Source organism: Geospiza fortis, unplaced genomic scaffold (genome assembly GCF_000277835.1).
Source record: "Geospiza fortis unplaced genomic scaffold, GeoFor_1.0 scaffold428, whole genome shotgun sequence".
NCBI lineage: Eukaryota > Metazoa > Chordata > Aves > Passeriformes > Thraupidae > Geospiza > Geospiza fortis.
Genome location: NW_005054409.1, coordinates 1,487,126 through 1,504,386, shown reverse-complemented (window position 1 = coordinate 1,504,386; position 17,261 = coordinate 1,487,126). Strand labels below are relative to the sequence as shown.

The 17,261-nt window shown below is 40.3% G+C and overlaps 1 protein-coding gene across 1 annotated transcript; it reads right to left on the bottom strand.

The window, feature by feature from the left end:
• Window positions 1-784: 784 nt before the first annotated feature.
• HSPA14 (heat shock protein family A (Hsp70) member 14) lies at window positions 785-13,090 on the bottom strand. Its single transcript, XM_005426288.2, is given in 15 exon segments — window positions 785-1,460; window positions 2,702-2,772; window positions 3,595-3,768; window positions 4,192-4,237; window positions 4,239-4,363; window positions 5,882-5,984; window positions 7,183-7,338; window positions 7,783-7,944; window positions 8,524-8,628; window positions 9,725-9,815; window positions 9,942-10,035; window positions 10,804-10,852; window positions 12,611-12,693; window positions 12,798-12,878; window positions 13,014-13,090. Coding segments are annotated over 15 exon segments (1,476 nt in total). The 5' UTR covers window positions 13,071-13,090; the 3' UTR covers window positions 785-1,381.
• Window positions 13,091-17,261: the final 4,171 nt, after the last annotated feature.

Sequence of the window (17,261 nt, the reverse complement as noted above, 5' to 3'; positions counted from 1 at the left end):
CATTTTGCTTTTGTTCTTACAGAGCTCTGCAGTGACTGGGACAGGCGGGGGAAGCGCGAGGCAGCTTCTCTGCCGGGCTCCTCAGCTGCAGAGCTGAAAAGAACCTCGGAGAAAATGGTCCCGGCACTTCTTGGGGGGGGGAAGTTACACCGTCATTACACCTCACTCCTCAGATGAGGTGTTTACTATTAATGTAGCTTCGACAGAATCACAGAATCGATAAGTTTACAAAAGCCCTCTGAGATCAAGTCCAACCTATAACCAAACACTAGCCTGGCAACCAGACCATGGCACTGAGTGGCACGTCCAGGCTTTCCTTAAACACCTCAGGGTATTTAATTAAACACTCACCACCTCCTTTGGGCAGCCCATTCCAATGTCTAATCACCTTTAATGGGAAGAAATTCCTCCCATTGTCCTACCCACACCTCCCCTGTCACAGCTGGGTCAGTAACCTCTCATCCTGGGGCTCTCTCTCCCAGGGAACCACTGATAGGAAGGTTCCTTTCAGGCAGGCAATGGAATACAGCCCTCTGCAAACCCAGACTAGTATCCCTCGCTGGATTCTCTAATTCTTGAGGCTCCTCTGTGACACTTTCAGTGTTTTACAAGGTAACACACTGTTGTAAGCACTGAACTGCTGTCTCTTAACTGCACTTCAGGCTGAGACCCTCATATTCCATAAGCACGCTTGCCTGCTCCATCTCATTATTGAAAAAACCTGCCAGCTTATACCCACACAAATGTATGACAATACAGATTTAAAACAGTACCACACATAATGGAGATTGCCAGAATCTGCATTAAAAAATGTATTTTTAATAACATATAAATAAGCACACTTAACTCTTACATTTCCCAGGTAATACGACAAAACCATTTTACAGAAAAAAACTTTTGAAAAAAAAAAATCATCTGCTCAAGAGGCCAGCACAAATGGGCTCCACCTTCACGGTTTTGGGCAATATCAAGACCACACAGGATTCTGGTATAAAATGAGTGGATTTTCACCAGTCTCATTCTCACTGGTTCAAAGCTATACTAATGAAGCCACAGGTGCACTGGCTGAATGGGTACAAGACCTGATTAGTCAAGGGCAAATCTTCAAACAATGTAGTATGCTTGCTGCTGAACCACAGGCATTTGTGCTTTGCATTCTGTAAACCAAGTGCTGATAATTCAATGATCTGCTGTTCACATGTCTTGACTAATGTTTTGCACCACACTCGAAACAGACTTGGTGGCAAAATAACTTGGTGGCATTTTAGTTTATTACAGTCCTCTAAGAATCATGAGAGACATCACAGAGAGTCACTGTTTTGGCAGAAAAATCAGTAAGAGACAAAAATCAAGTTAGAAAAATGTTGCCTTCCAAAATGGCCTATGATGCCACTTCAACAGTGATGATTTCACACTTTCCAGTATCTTGATCTGTGCAGGTAACATGCAAGGATCCATCCCTAGATAAAAGAGAGAGTTATGCTTAGGATTATCTCAACACAACACTTACTATTATTACTGCATGTGCCAGAGAGGATAGACAACAGTCTTCACACAGAGGGAAGGATGATAGATCAGCATCAAAATATCCAGGGACAAACAAGCTTCAACATAGATGAAATGAGTTTATGAAATTAAGTTTAATTTAGTCATTGTTTTTATATCCACTTATTGCCCTTAAAGCATCTATCTTCTCTACATATGTTGGAATTAATCAAAGATCATATTTAAATACTGCAATTGAATTTACTCTGTACAGGTTTGTAAATAGAATATGTGGTAATATTATTCAATATATTCCTTGTGAGAACTGAATAAGAGCAGTGGATTGATAAACATTTCTTGTCATAGCACGAGACCTTGACTTTTGAAGTGTAAGTAGTCTTTAAATTCCAAGGATCTCCTTCAACAAGGAAAACTTTAACTGCCAAAATCCAAGACTTTAGAAACAATACTGAGCCCTACTTCAGCTAGGCATACAGTCACACAAAATAAATTTAGGTACAAACAGATGTTTTCTACTAAACTTCCTCTCCCTTTTACACCTAAACATTCCTTAAACCTCCTTCCAAACAATGATGTTTTTCTGCATGACAGAGCTGCATCTATAATCCCCAAAATGTTTTCCTTATCAGTGCTCAGCATAAATCTCTTTATGACAAACCAGGCATTTTGGGTGAGGTCTATTAACAGGCATTAATACACCTGGTAGCTAACATAAGAAAATGAAGTATTTTGAAACTTAAATAGAAAGCAGAAATTTCCTTTTTCTCTGTTTAACAGCCCTGCCTCTGAAAGGCAGAGCCACTGTAAATTCTACAATCCTTCATAACTAGAAAAGACAAAACCTCCTTCAGCTTTTCCCAGGAGTGAGGGCATTCAGCAAGCTACCCAACCCACTTCCAGAGGAAGTCTGAGATCCTGACTGTTCTCATGCATGGTCAAACGGTTCAGAAGTTGCTAAAAATAATCTGCACAATTTTATTAAGCTTTGTTTCTTTAAGATCAAACAATGACAGCACCAAAGATACTGCAGAAAACCCACATTTCTACAGAATTTACCCTTGCTAGGACTGCACAGCTCTGGGACCAAAAAATGCTGAAATTTCTCAAAAAAAAAATTAAATACTCTGTAACAGAAGCAAGGACTGTCAGAAGTGTGACATAGCAGGGTAAACAGCAGAACAAGTGTTTTGGGTACCTTTTCATTGTGAGAACTGTTAGTATATCATGTAGGCCATCCTCCTTTTTATCTAAATCCTGGAGTACAATCTATTAAAAAAAAAAGAAAGTTTGATTATAGTAGGTTCTTCATGTTCTTGTTCAGCACTTCAAGGGAAGTGACACAACAGCTAAGATGTGAAAATTTATGCATTTTAGCTATTTGCACTATTGTTTTTGTGTTTTGGTTCAGGATGTATCCCTGAGATAGCTGAAGTACCACTCCCACAGTGTCCTTTAGAATCAGCACTGTAATTATTAGGTAACATCCCTTCCCTATCCCCTTTAAAGGTACTTGGGCAGAATTAAGGTGGAATCACAATCTTCTTAAATATTCCATCAATTTTAGACACATCTGCCCCTTCCCTGATGCTTTCCAAGGAAAGCACATCATAACTGTTTCAAAAAAGCTGTGTTCTTTCTGTAGGTTTGTTCTGAAATAACAACTTTGAACCCTCACTTGATAAAAACATTTCATCTTATCACTGTGACAAATCAAATTCAATATTTAATAACAACATCCTGTCCAATCTAGGAAGATCAAAAATTAACACATTAGCTATACCATTTCCTTCATCAGTTTTATTTTTAAAATGTTCAAGGATCTGTGTATGACTGGAATAACTGGTAAAGATCTCTCATCCCAGGTAGCTCATTACAGTGGTGCCCAGTGTCAAATCCTGTCATTCATTTAGGAATTCAAAAGGGAAACTTCAGTAATTTACAAAGTAGTTCAGTATTTTGCATGTCCAGAAGAATAATTAAAAGACCAATACCAAAGAAATGCATGTCACTGTAATTTTCTAACAATAAATTTTAGTATTGGTGGAATTGGTTTCCATTTTTTTTCCCCAGGAGCCTGCACATACTCACCTGTGCAAATTTCTCTTCTTCGCTCATGGGACTCTTCCCCAGTGACTCGTAGAGCTCAAGGCACACAGAGGAAATGTTTCCAGGAGCATGCAGGGTGTGCTGCCTTCGAGCTGGCAGTGGTGTCCCTGATGGAAACAGCACTGTGAATTTGTCAGCCCCTGACTCGTCTACTCCCTTAAAAAAAGAATAAAAAGAATATAGTTGATGTTTTTCTTTAAGTGCTTCATTGAGCTGGAAGTGTTACAACAATGCTCCACAAGAAAATAAGTCCAAGCTTCATTCCCTCTGCCACATTTACCATCCCAGCAAGTAAAAACCCTGGTATTCCTATAAATGAGAACTCCAGCTATCGAAACATAGGAAAGATACAATCTATCCCTACTTAAAATCAGTTTTTCCTGTCATTTTTTTTGGTCAATGAACCTAAGTTACCATGGTAACTTACTAGTGGTAATCTAAGTTACCACTGGTAATCTACAGCAAATCTGTAGAAGTAACAATAAACCAATGGTGTTTCTCTAACATCAATCACACACAATCAGTGCTATATATTCACTGCAGCAGTAAAATTTTCTAATATTCTAATTTCAGCCTTACCTTAAGAAGAATATCTTTGGCAGAACACTCAATGAGTGCATCATCCTATGGCTGCACCAATGGGAATAACTTCATCTGGAGGAATTGAATTCAGTAATTCCACAGTTGGGAAAATATCTTTGATCAGCTGCTGTAGCTTTGGGATTCGAGCAGACCCACCACAAAGAACTACCTGGAAAACACATCATAATAATTTCAAATCTTTAGTCTGTGAAATAAAACTGACAGGTCACATCCTGCTGTGCAAAAATGCAAACTGCTCTGGGATATTTTATCATCTGCAGCTGTTGAAATAAAAATTGATGTAATCTTTGGTTGACTTGATACTTTTGCTTCTGAAATTAAAGGAAATATGATGTCTGAAAAGCTTCTCTTACAGCAAGAATCACCTAAATAAAGTAACACCTTGAAATTTGAAAAATTCATCATAAAGAACATCAGGTTCAAAGGGACTTCCAGAGGTGATCTAGTCCAACCTCCTGGCCAGACCAGGCACAGTTACAACTGGCTGCTCAGGACCTTTCCTGCAGATACTGTATTCCACAGACTCTGTAGGCCCTTAATTCAGCATCTGACTTCCCTCACACTACACATTCCTTTCCTGGAATCTAACATTGCCCCATGCTGTAACTTGTGCTGCTTGCCACCCACCCTTCCATCATGCACCATTAGAAGGAGCAAGTCAGGTTTTATCCATAAATCCAAGTCTTATTACAGAGACTTTGTTGAAATAAGTCGGATCTGGAAACAAAGCTAACTCCCACTTTTCCTCATGTAAAACATAAACCTAATTTACAACTCTGAAGTGACTTATTTTTACATTTAAAGTGTACAACTGCCCTCCATCCAAAGCACTAAATCCTGAAAGAGCCTGAAAGGCCACCTAAAAACCACTGTCACCAGAAAACAAAAGCCATTCTTTGAACAGTGGCCTGGGATACTTCATTATCAATCAGAGAAACCGAGATGTGACACAACAAACACTAATTAAAAGTCTGAAACAGCATCAAGTGTCACTGAAAGCACCAGGCAGCTTTAGCTGCAGACCTGATGAGCCAATTCTGGCAGCAATGAATGCAGCACCACTTGCCAAGCACAGGTACAGAGGGGGTGAGATGAATTTCCCCTCTTACATCAAGGCAAGAGAGACACAAATTAAACTACTGATGTCTGCTGCCTTGCTCACATCATTGGGATTAAAGCATTCTCTGGTTTGGCACCTCCTGTAGTTTTTAAGCCAGCAAGGAGGAGCACAAGCACCAAGTGGACACTTAGTGATCTGTTCAACTTTAAGTCAAAACTTTGCCTTTCTTCAGAAGTGTCAGCAAACCCTGTCCAAAGCTCAATGAAGGCAGAACAAAGCCCACAGACCGAACTTAAGGAAGGTACTCCTCAGCTTGAATTTGGACAGTTACACAAATACACCCAGCGGAGACAAATCCCCCCCACCACTCAATATGCAGCGGTAAAAACACACAACTGAATGCAACTCTACCTTGTACTTAATTTCAGACACTGGAAATGAAAGCAAATACAGCACTTCTAAAGATCCTGAATCTCTAGACTTTGTTGGATCCCAGTCAAAACTGCTTAAATACATCATGAAATAATCTCAGTCTGCAAGGAAAACAGGCCCCATAAGCATTGTACTTGTGGAAGCATCCTACAGACACATGATTTCTATTATTACCTTATTAATGTCATCTGCTGTAAATCCAACTTGCTGCAAGAGCCTTTTAATTGCTTCTACACATTTACTAAAAAGTGAAGAACAGATAAGCTCAAATCTGGCCCTAAAAGAGAAAAATAAAACATTCAAAAAGGATCATGTCATCCACTAGAGACAAGTACCTGAAATGGAAGAACAATAATTTTTAGAATATACTTTAGTTCTCCAGCTGGTACTAAGGGATTTAAAAAAAATAATCTTTTCCCATTATTAATCTTCAAGCAATTTTGTTGTTGTGGAAGTATCTGTGCTATTATCAACAACACCTACGTGAATGGACATTCATTCTTCAGTGTACTCCAGAGAAAAAAACCAGTATTGTTGTCTTGACAACACCAGTATTGCTGTCTTGACTCTTGCCAAAAAAATAAAGAAAAATTCTGGAACTGCTTCATGATCTGTAAAATGAATTCAAGGACTCAATTTTTAGAGGCAAATCAAGCTGTGTCCTGATTTTCACACAGGGAGCAGATTAAGCAAATTAAAAAACAAACTTGTGCTTGCTTTTGTCTCTTTCAAGCCTGCAAAGGAAGCTCTACTCTTAATCACAAATCAAAGTCTGCAACACTGATGCATAGGATTGGCATCCTGATCCAAATGGAGCTGACCCCATTTATACAGTATTGCTTCTCACACTTTCAAACATGCTGTGCCTTATTTGAGCAGCTCCAGCTGCTGGAGTTCTGGAATGGAAAAGTCTGTTTCATTTTGCTAAAGCTGCTGCTGCCTAGAAGAGCAATCAAAGTGAGCTAAAAATCTCAGTAAGAGATCATCCCAAGGGAAAAGAGACTGAGTAGGACACAGCAGTAGGAACAAAAAGACAGAAAATGTCTTTCTAGTCCAGCTCTCACTGAGAAGCAGCATCAAGACTTCCAGGACTCCTACCATTCTGGGTCTCATTTAGATCAAGAGTCCACAAGCAATCTTTTCTTTAAGGAAAGTACAACAAAAACGATAAGGGGAAGGAAACAGCCACCTTGATTCATTACAGTATCTAGTCCTCTCCAATCAACAACCAGACTCTGAAGATGGAGTCTCATTGTGCCTTTTTGCACTTCATTTTCTAACCATCAGGGCATCACCTTTAGTGTGACTGCCCTGACCACTGCAGATTGCAGCAGGACAGAACCATCAACACAGAACAGCAGGTTTGCCTTCAATCCTACTTCCTTCTCTAAAATAAACACCATCAGAAATCAAAGCTTACTGAATATCCACAATACCACCTAGAAAGATTTCAGTAGCTTCAAGATCTGCTTTACCTGGACACATTGCAATCAAAATCCAATCCATCATACAATGAATCCACAAAACAGTTTGCACTTCCCAGGGTTGACAGAGAGTGTTTTGCAATATCAGCACTGTTCATTAACTTCATCATGGCTCTGGGATTTCCTCTAATATCATGTTTACAAGACCTGTATTAAAAAAAAAAAAAAATAGATTATACCAGTTTAAAAAGGCAAGAATTTGACTGGTAACTTTCTGAAAGGAAGAACAGGTTAGAGCTCTTGCACTTTTTTAGGTAAACATTTTAGTATTAACTACAATGCCACTACTGAAAGTTTGCACACATCTGGACACAACAGAGTCCACTGCTGAGCCCTTACAGTTTAACACCAACTTCAGGCAATATCCACCCAAACCCAGGCATTTCCCAGTCTTCCTCCTCCCAGGCATTTCCTGATTTCTCCTGTTTGGGGCAGTCAGACCCAAACAACTGACTGCTCCTTCAGCATCATCTTTACTTGAACCATTTCACTAACAGAGATTCTGCTAGATTTTTTTTTTAAGCAAGCACCACATAATGAAGGTCCTGTCCTAACATGCTTGGAATTTAAATCTTGGAATTTAAATCTTACCTCTGAAATTCAGAAGCTAAGTGTTGTGCTAGAGCTTCTGTGAAGCAAACTCCACCAATGCTGTCATCTGTGTTTGTAGCAAGTACACGATATATTCCACTGTTTACTTCTATGACTGTGATAGAAAGTGATGTTCCACCCAGTTTATAAACCAGCACGTTGCTGCCACATAAAAAAACAGTTGGAAGTAGCATTACTTTTGACACATTGTTACAAGATTACCACCATGTATTGAAGGTTTTAATCAGACAAATATATGAGAATGGTAAAGAAACACCACACCACAAGAAGAACAAAAAAGTTCAAACTGACAGCAATCTTTAGTATTTTGAAAGTGAATTATTTATATACTCATAAAAATGAATATATTCAACCAGATGCACCTACTGAACCCAGCAGCTCTGCTTTAGTTCATCCAGCCCATGTAAAACGATCCCATCTCACACAATTAAAACGAGCTATGCCAAAATATGTTTAAAAGGGAATGCTTTTTTCTTCATGCCAATCAGCTTATTAAACAGAAAGTTGGAAAGTGGGGCCAAATCTTTAAAGACAATTCTCAAAATACAAAGACCAAAGCAAAGGGATTTAATACACTAAAAAGTTACAACTTCTAAACACTTGATTGAGAGAAAAAAGCAAAACAAGTCTTGTGCTAAAGCAACACGGCATTCCCTCAGTTAAGATTTCTCAGGATTTAAGTACAGCAGCTTAAAAAGAAGTAAAATATTAGGATTTTACCTTTTCCCAGTGGGTGAGTCTTGGCCAATTCCATAAGCAAGGAGAGCTGCAGATGGCTCATGAATTAATCTCATAACATTGAACCCAGCAGCTGCAGCTGCTTCCCTGCAATGAGCCACAACAGCATTTCATTTTACTTTAATGTTCTCACTGTAGTCACACACTACTAAAATTTCACCTGAACTACATGTGCCACCTAATCAGACCTTGTTTATAGCATGGTATTAACAAAACTGAGTGACTGAAAAAGTACCAAGGAGGTCAGTTGCTACTGTGTTCTTCAAAGAATTGGATCTGCTGTGTGCTCACTGTCAAAGAAAACACTGTTCTATCAGACTGCATAGCCCATAAAAACTGCAAAATACCCCACAACCACACCCCACCCTAAATCAAACTTGGTAACTATCTTCAGGTGTGGTATTAAAAATCCTTGATACATTATTTCAACAGTAAGCAAAGTAATTTTCCATGCCTCACTTGCAACATTTAACTTACATGTTTTCTTGAAACTTCAGTAACCCTGGGAATACCCCACAAATTGTTTCCTCCACTTTGAAATTATACCAGAGCAATAAAATGTTTCATTATAGACATTGCCACCGTTTTCTGACCAACTTTCAGTGTGCTTCATTTATTTCATGAAAGTTAAATGTAAGGGCTTCCACATATCAGAAAGTAAAAGTAGATGCTACCATTTATGCTCAGCTTTAAGCATGTTATGTTTTCCTACTGAGGAACTGTTAGAGCAAAAGTGTTTCCAAACAGAATTTCCAAGTAGAAAACTGGTATGCATTCCAAATCTGCACTCTGACAAAGCAGAGCTCAAGAGGCCATGTAGCACCCCTCTGGGGAGGATGGAGGGCAGGGAGGGGAAATTATGGAGGAGGGTGAGAAACTATTTGCATTTCAAAGGGGTCAGTGAAGATCCTGATCTCAAATGAGGTTCTATCCTTAATGAAATTGAAATTTCCTCTCACTTCAGTGATTCAGAATTTCCTTTTGGTCACATCAGCAAATTCCATTAAAAGTTTCTCCACTCATGATTTAATCTCTTGCTTTCATATTTTCCCAGTTTAAATAACATCCCAATATCTTGACTGATGGTCACAAGTTGAAGTCCAGCAGCAGAATTCCCACTGCTGATCTTCCAGCCCATCTGTTTTAGGCACATAAAATAACAGAAAAACCTCAATGCTCTTACCCAAGGGCATTCTTCTGATTCTCTCCAAAATCAAATGGGACAGTGACAACAACATCATTCACATCTGAACCCAATGCAGACTGGGCAGTCTCTGTTTAGAAACACAGGCAGAGCATGGTGATCAAAAGCAAAAATTGAAAAAAATATATGACATCTTAAAAAATAAAAGGACATCTTAAAAAGCTAAAATGTGTCAATGAATTTAATTATTATATACCTTTCATTTTACTGAAAATTAGTTTTGCCACATCTTCAGGGTTAATAAGTTTGTTATCTATTTCATACTGAAGTTTCCCATTCTTCTCAATCATCTGTAAACAAAACCAACACACCTTTGTCAGACAGCAATTTGGTTAATAACAAAAAGTAATGTTTAATTTAGGCTCTGTTTAAAGTAAAAAGCACTGGACTATGTAAACACTCCCTGCCATAGCATTCTACTACAAGGGAATAAACACTTTCAACATGCTTATCAAAGACCTGCAGTATATGACAGACACAACAGGGACATTTAAGACTTTAAAGAGTCAAGACTTTCCCTTTCTATTAAATTTTCCTGAGTACAAAAGCAATGTTTAGAACTAAAGTACACTCTTGCTTATATTCCATAGGAAAAACCCAGCTATTTATAAAATCACACCAATATGAACAGCAGAAAACTCACTCTTTTGTAATGAATGCATTTTCCAGGATAATTATGCTCCTGTTTTGCAAAAATTTCCAGCAACAAGGACAGTATTATGCAAATTAAATACTGAGATTAAATCAACTGGTTAAAGATGCTAATCACAAGGGGTTGCAACTTGAGTATCTTCCACCAGCTCTAAGAAAAACCACAATGCTACTACTGAAATGTATTAGGATTCACCTGTTTGGAAGACGGTCAAGAGATAAAAAATTTTCTGTTGGAACTAATTATATATTATGCTGGCAGACCCCAGAACATGGTTATCAACTGGACAAAAACAGAAATATTCCACAGAGCAGCAAAGGGACATCATATGATGGGAGCTGATCACTACAGAACAGACATGGTATGCCTCAAACAATAATAAAATCATACAAATCATCATACTCACAGAGCATTTGCTTTCTGCAATATATTTCTTTGCCTGAGGGTCACCAGAGCTGTCCATAAAAATTGGAAATAACAAAATCAATCATGCATTCAAGGTTAATTGCACAAATGCATCTTGCTGATATTCCTTTTAACATTTTTAACACATCAAGCTATACTTAAACCAAAAATTCCTGTTTTTATTCTGCAGATATATTTGCAGAGTAGAAGAAAACCCAACAGTTCTAACTGGTGGCATTTTTCATTCTCCTTTCCCAAAACTTATGATTGAAAAAATACCTATTACTTACAGAAAAGGAAAACTAAAACCCAACACATTGCTTTAACTAGCTATACCCCAAGAACATTTATAAAATATTTCAGTGAAGTTCTGCATCTGAGAAATACAGAATGGGCAACATCTTGACAGCTCCTGTCAATAAAAGGGCTGTAACACACAGCTGGGTCATCACTAAAAAGTTTTGTCACATCTTTGATGTTTACTCCAACTCAAGAGGTTTAGTTCTACTGTCACTGTAACTGCCAGTGCAAATTATCACAGCTCCTCTAACAGGAATCACAACAGACACTAAGGAATAGTTTCACTATTGCAATAGAGGCAACACAAAAGTTTCATGCAAACAAAACCACAGTGGATTTAACAAAAATGCAATCAGGTGACAAAAAATCACGGTTAAGAAACTGAAGTATGTATGAAAAGCATATATATAACTTGTTGCCATATTTCACAACTCGATTTTCACAGACAAGTTCAGACCTAAAACACAATTTTTCTTCTCTACTTTTCTGTTTTCACAAGCATCTCTTTGCTGCTGGAAGGAAATACAGACTAAGAAGCTCACCATACCAACCTGCTCTAGGGGAAGGTGTCCCTGCCCTGACAGGGGGGTTGGAAGGGAGGTGATCATTAAAATCCCTTCCAAACAAAACCCTTTAGAGACTCTATGATAACAGAATGATTTTTTAAGAGATGCCTTCAGGATTAGTGCTGAAACATTAAACCAGCTTTAAATGGGAAAAAATGGGTGCAGTCACCATCCCTGGATGTGTTTAAGAAAAGCCTGGATGTGGCACTCGGTGCCATGGTTTAGTTGAGGTTGTGAAAAATGCATACTTTATGATTGGCTCTTCACAAATATTAAAATTAATATTATATCTGTTATGCTAGAAAGTTATGCTGTATTAATTTTTTAAAGTAGTGTGTTAAATACAGTTTTAGGTTATAACAAAATGTGAAAATAGAAAGTATGCTATATAAGATACTTTTTTTAAATAAAGGACTTGCAGGACACTTAAATCTTTCAGAGAAAAAGAATTTATTGCTCCCTTATCAGGAGAAATGAACTTCTTCCCACCTTGCTCAGCCATGAAGATGCCAGTTAGGATTAAGAGGAAGAAGTTGACACTGACCAGACAGAATCCTGTGTTTGAATGGAATTTATGCATCATGGATGAGGTGTATGAATATGCAACAGGTTATTGTTTTTAAGGGTTAATCCTTTGTTAACTGTGCCCTTTTTCAGGCTTATTTTGCCCAGAAAAAGGTACCCGGACCATCCATAACTCTTTGTTTCTGTCGTCTCATATTGTCCTAATCCAAATTGTCCAAATGATTATTACTCTAATTATATTGCTATTTATACATATATTGCTATTTTATTATCATTAAACTTTTAAAAATTTTAAAACCAAGTTATTGGCGTTTTTCACAAGGTGTAAGGGCATGGTTGGACTCCATGGTCTTTAAATATCTTCCAACCCAGTCACTCTGTGAATTCTCACCGCCCCTTCCACGCCTATTCTCTCACCTTCGCCCAAGAATCTGCTTCACTTTCACGACAGTGTTTGAAATATTTCTTATCCTGCTTTGCTTCGCAGCTAAGCCAACAACCTGAGCGAAAAATAAATGAAAATAAAATGGAAAAGCTGAGTAGCAAACAGCGCCCTCTCCTCTCCTCCTCCTCCCCAGAGCACCCCGTGGAGGGGCGGCCTCACCTCCTCGCTCTCCGAGAACGCCACGACCGCGGGCGTGACCCTGTCCCCGGCGTCGTTGGCGACCACGTCGGCGCGGCCATCCTGAGGGGAGAGAGAGAGAGAGGGAGGGAGGCAGAGCCGTGAGCCTGTGGGGGCTGCACCGTCGAGGGGACCCCCTGAGCGGGCCCGACCCTGCTCGAGCCCCCTGAGCGGCCCTCGCCCTGCCCCTGCCCTCACCTTGTACACGGCGGCGCACGCACAGGTGGCTCCCAAATGCACTCCGATGGCCGCCATTGCCCCCGACGTGCCCCGCGCGGGGCCGCTTCCAGCCAATCCCGCGCAGCGCTGTGCCGTCATTGGCGGGACAGCCAATCAGAAAAAAGCAGTGCCAGTGGCGTCATCGCGCATAGCAACGGGGGCAGACTGCGCGCGCGAGGCGCGCGGGTTTTGGCGGGAAGCGGCGCTGAGGCGGCTCCGTGAGGGTTTGTGTAACCCGGGACATGGGCGGAGAGAAAATAGGAGATAAAGCGCGGAAACTAGAAAATAGAGAAATCAAAGAGAAATTAAAATAGAGAATCGAGATCAAAGCGGGGAAAGCAGCCTGTGTGCGTGTGGCTTATATCCCTGGCGCCTCTTGCTGTTGTGAAAAATGCGTATTTTATGATTGGCTTTTTGCAAATATTAAAATTAATATTATATGTGTTGTGTTAGAAAGTAATGCTGTATTCATTCTCTTAAGTAGTGTGTTAAATGTAGTTTTAGGTAGAATCCTGTGTTTGAATGGAATTTATGCATCATGTATGAGATGTATGGATATGCAACAGGTTATTGTTTTTAAGGGTTAATCCTTTGTTAATGTGGGTCCTTTTTCGGGCTCGTGCTGCCCAGAAAAAGGTACCTGGAGGTCCATAACCCTTTGTCTCTATTGTTTCATATTGTCCTGATTCAAATTGTCCAAATTATTATTACTCTAATTGTATTACTATTTTTATAACCATTTTATTACTATTAAACTTTTAAAAATTTTAAAACCAAGTGATTGGCATTTTTCACACGGTTTAATTACTGGCAGTGAAGTGCATGGAGGGAGAGGTTGGAAACCACAGAATCACAGAACCTTTTCCAACCTTTTCCATTAGGTTGTGTGAAAAAATGAGTTGAAGTGCTGGTTTTCCATCATCTAACAAGGCATGAGCAATGCCTGAAAGCAAAGCTCAGTGTTCCATAATGCTACACTGCTGTTGGAGAAATTAATTCTCAATGCCACAGGACACAGAAGAAAAAAAAATTTATCTCTAATCACTCTTAGGGAAATCAGCATCTCAGAAATTCACAGGAAAACACAGAAATTCATCCTGGCCAGAGCAGTGTGCCAACAGCTCCTCAGGTTTTGTGTGGCCCCATAAAAGGAACTGCAAAGTTATCACAGGACAGGCTGCCTCACATTTGCAACCTCACACTGCCCAGGTGACAGCACTTGTGTAGGTTTGGGTGTTCATTTGCATCTCATTTCCATAGGGAGCCTAAATGCCCTCCTGGTCCATTTCACTGCATTGCTCTGAAACAAATATTGTCCTTATCATGTTTGTAAATGATATGTTGAAGGTTAAAGGAATGGACCAAGCTCATATGGAGGTGAAAGGTGTTACTTGGAGTCAAAAAGGAATTATCTGTCCCAGAACAGATCCAAGGTCCTTGAGTAATGGGATGTTGTCATCTTATTTCAAAAGTCCCATGCCTTCTCTGTGATTTGTCACGTGCAGCTCCTCCCAGCACTGACTCCTCCTTCTTCGTCTCACAACAGATGACAAACTCCATCTCTCTCCTCAGCCAGCTACCCCACTCTTTTATAGCACTCATCCTTATTGGACACAGCTGTGGCCTGTTAAGGGCAGGCCCGTTCCTAATCTTTGGTGATTAGTACAGCTGCAACTCCTCAGGGGTGAGACTACCTTCTGCACTATCTTTATTTTCTTACATTCTATCCCTCCACAAATCTTCTTTGGGGTAACTGAGCTTGCTGGATGTGCCCAAAGGCTGGATCTCGGCTGCCAGCAGTCCATGCTCCAGAGATGATGGCAGTGTGACAAAGGCAAAGCTTTTACAGCTGGAAACAATCCCTCTGGAGTGTGTCCAAACTGTAGCTCCTTTCTGTCTTTTGTAAATGGAGGAATGAAGAGAGAAAATGGTAGAAGTGTGCAGGAGAGAGCAGTGTGGACTGGAAAAAGGTATTGTAGAAGAGGAGGAAGTGTGGGGAGGCTGGGCTCCCCATGATGCTTTTGGGAAAAGAGAAGGAAGTCTGGGAAGAGACACACAAAATGTGAGGATAAAAGAGAACATAAGCTCCAATATAGAAAACAAAATATTTTTGCTGTGCTTTCCTCCAAATCCTCATACTGGTTGCACCATTTCTGTCAGCATACAGATATTTAGAATGCAAGCCATAATGTGTAATCTGGGCATTGCAAAGTGCTTGTGGCCACCCTGGTAACAACTCCTTCACAGCTAAGCACACCCACAGTTATCTGCCAGTTGTTATGCCACAGACATGGCCATGTGGACACACAGAGGTTCTGCTTATCTCAACCAAAGCAATTAATGTTCCTGCCAGGTGTAAGCAAACCTGAGTGGTAGCAGGCAACAAATTCCTTTGCAGAGGTTTGTGGTGGCAAGTGGTGGTTGTTGAGTGAAAAGCCCTTGTCTGTCTGTGCCCTTGCTAGGTTTTTGGGAATTGTTCTTGTCTAATGGGAAGTTCAGAAGCTTCACTGAGCTTGAGTGAGCTGATAGATGGGACAACAACTCACCTCTAAATAAAGAGTGGGAGCAGCAGCCTGGGTTTGGAATTTGATCTTGCGCTCCAGACAGGAAAAGGAGAAACATTCAGCCACAGTCTGACTGGAGTCCTGCAGATCTCCAGGCACCTCCATCCAACAAACACCCAACATGCATCAAATTCAGCTCAGAATTAGATGGGTGCTCTGATGAAACCTCTCAGCATTATCTCCCAGCTGAAAAAGCAGTAGCACAAACCTTTCATAGTGTAACAGCTGTCCCTTCTCCTCCTCTGGGCTGTGGCGCATCTCTCAGCCATCCAAAAACCAGAGCAGCCTTATATCCTCATATCTAATACAAATCAGCCCTCTTTCCATTTAAAACCATCACCCCTTGCAACAGGCCCTGCTAAAAACTCTGTCCCCATCTTTCTCAGAGCCCCCCTTTAATGCCTTTAAGGTGGAAGCAAGTGTCTCTATCAAACAAAGATTGTTTTGCAGCTGGGAAATGGTACATACTCTAAAATATCCCTTGGGGTGAGGAAAGAGGGATGAGAGACTTCTTTTAATTATTTTGTGTGTGTTCTGACTTAATTCTCAGAAAATAAAGCTTCAGGGAGATAAGATGGCAGCTCCAAGATTGGCCTGTGGTCATCTCTGGCCTGAGGATGTGAACAGAGGCACTCAGTGGTCAGGATTCTCAGGAGGGCTTTGTGAGAGCCTGGTTGTGGGGCACCTGGACAGGAATCCTCTGTGTGGCACTTAAACCCATCTTTGGAAACAGCTCCTTCCCCAAGACAGAGCTGTAAAACTACACAGCCTTACTGGAGGTACTGTCATCTCTGTTAGAAAACTTCCATTTCCCTCACTTTGTACAAAAAGAGGCTTTTCAAGCTCATTGCCTAAATTCCCCAAAGTGATTACACCATCCATATTCATTGCAGTGCTTATTTTGGGCATACATGGGTTAGGGGTCTGTCTGTATATCACCCCCAAAGCTGCTGGGCTTTGGTGGAGGCTGTCGCTATTCCTGGCTTTGCTCTAACACCTGCCACCCATCATAAAAGTCACTTAATAAAACTGATTTCAGTATCCCTTCTTCATAACCCCAGTATATAAATGATAGGGAAGAAGCAAGCTCAGTTAGTGGGTCAGATTAATTAAATAATGATCTTAATATATAATAAGTGGAACAAAATATTTTTATGGGTCGAAGGTCGGGGCTGACCGCTGTGGACTCTTCCCTCGGCAGACCAAAAAAAGAAGTACACAGAGAACCTGGCAGGCAAACCCCTTGCAGGGCTGTTCCCAGCGCCTGTAGGTGGCAGAACTGCCGCACGAAATCTCAGTGCTACAACTCAGCTGCAGCGTCTATTCGGCAGCCCGGCAGGTTGGCAGCAAACGTGAAGCCAGATTAATTTTCTTTTATTCACACCAGAGTGCTTGTTAGAGAGTATCCCGAGGTTGGTTTATATTTTAGAGGACATAGAGAATATTAAACATCTCTGATTTGGATTGTAAAACAAGAATGGTAGTTTTCTTTCTTTTCTTGAAAAACCTTAGGGTGCTTTCAAAATAAACCACACTTTTTATTGCACTCCACAAAATCGAGTTGCAAAGTAGGAAAAGTTTTGTTTTCTTACAACCTGAATCAACCAAACTGTACCTGGGGCATTGATGAGTGCTCCTTGAATGAGCTGCTCACCCGCACTGA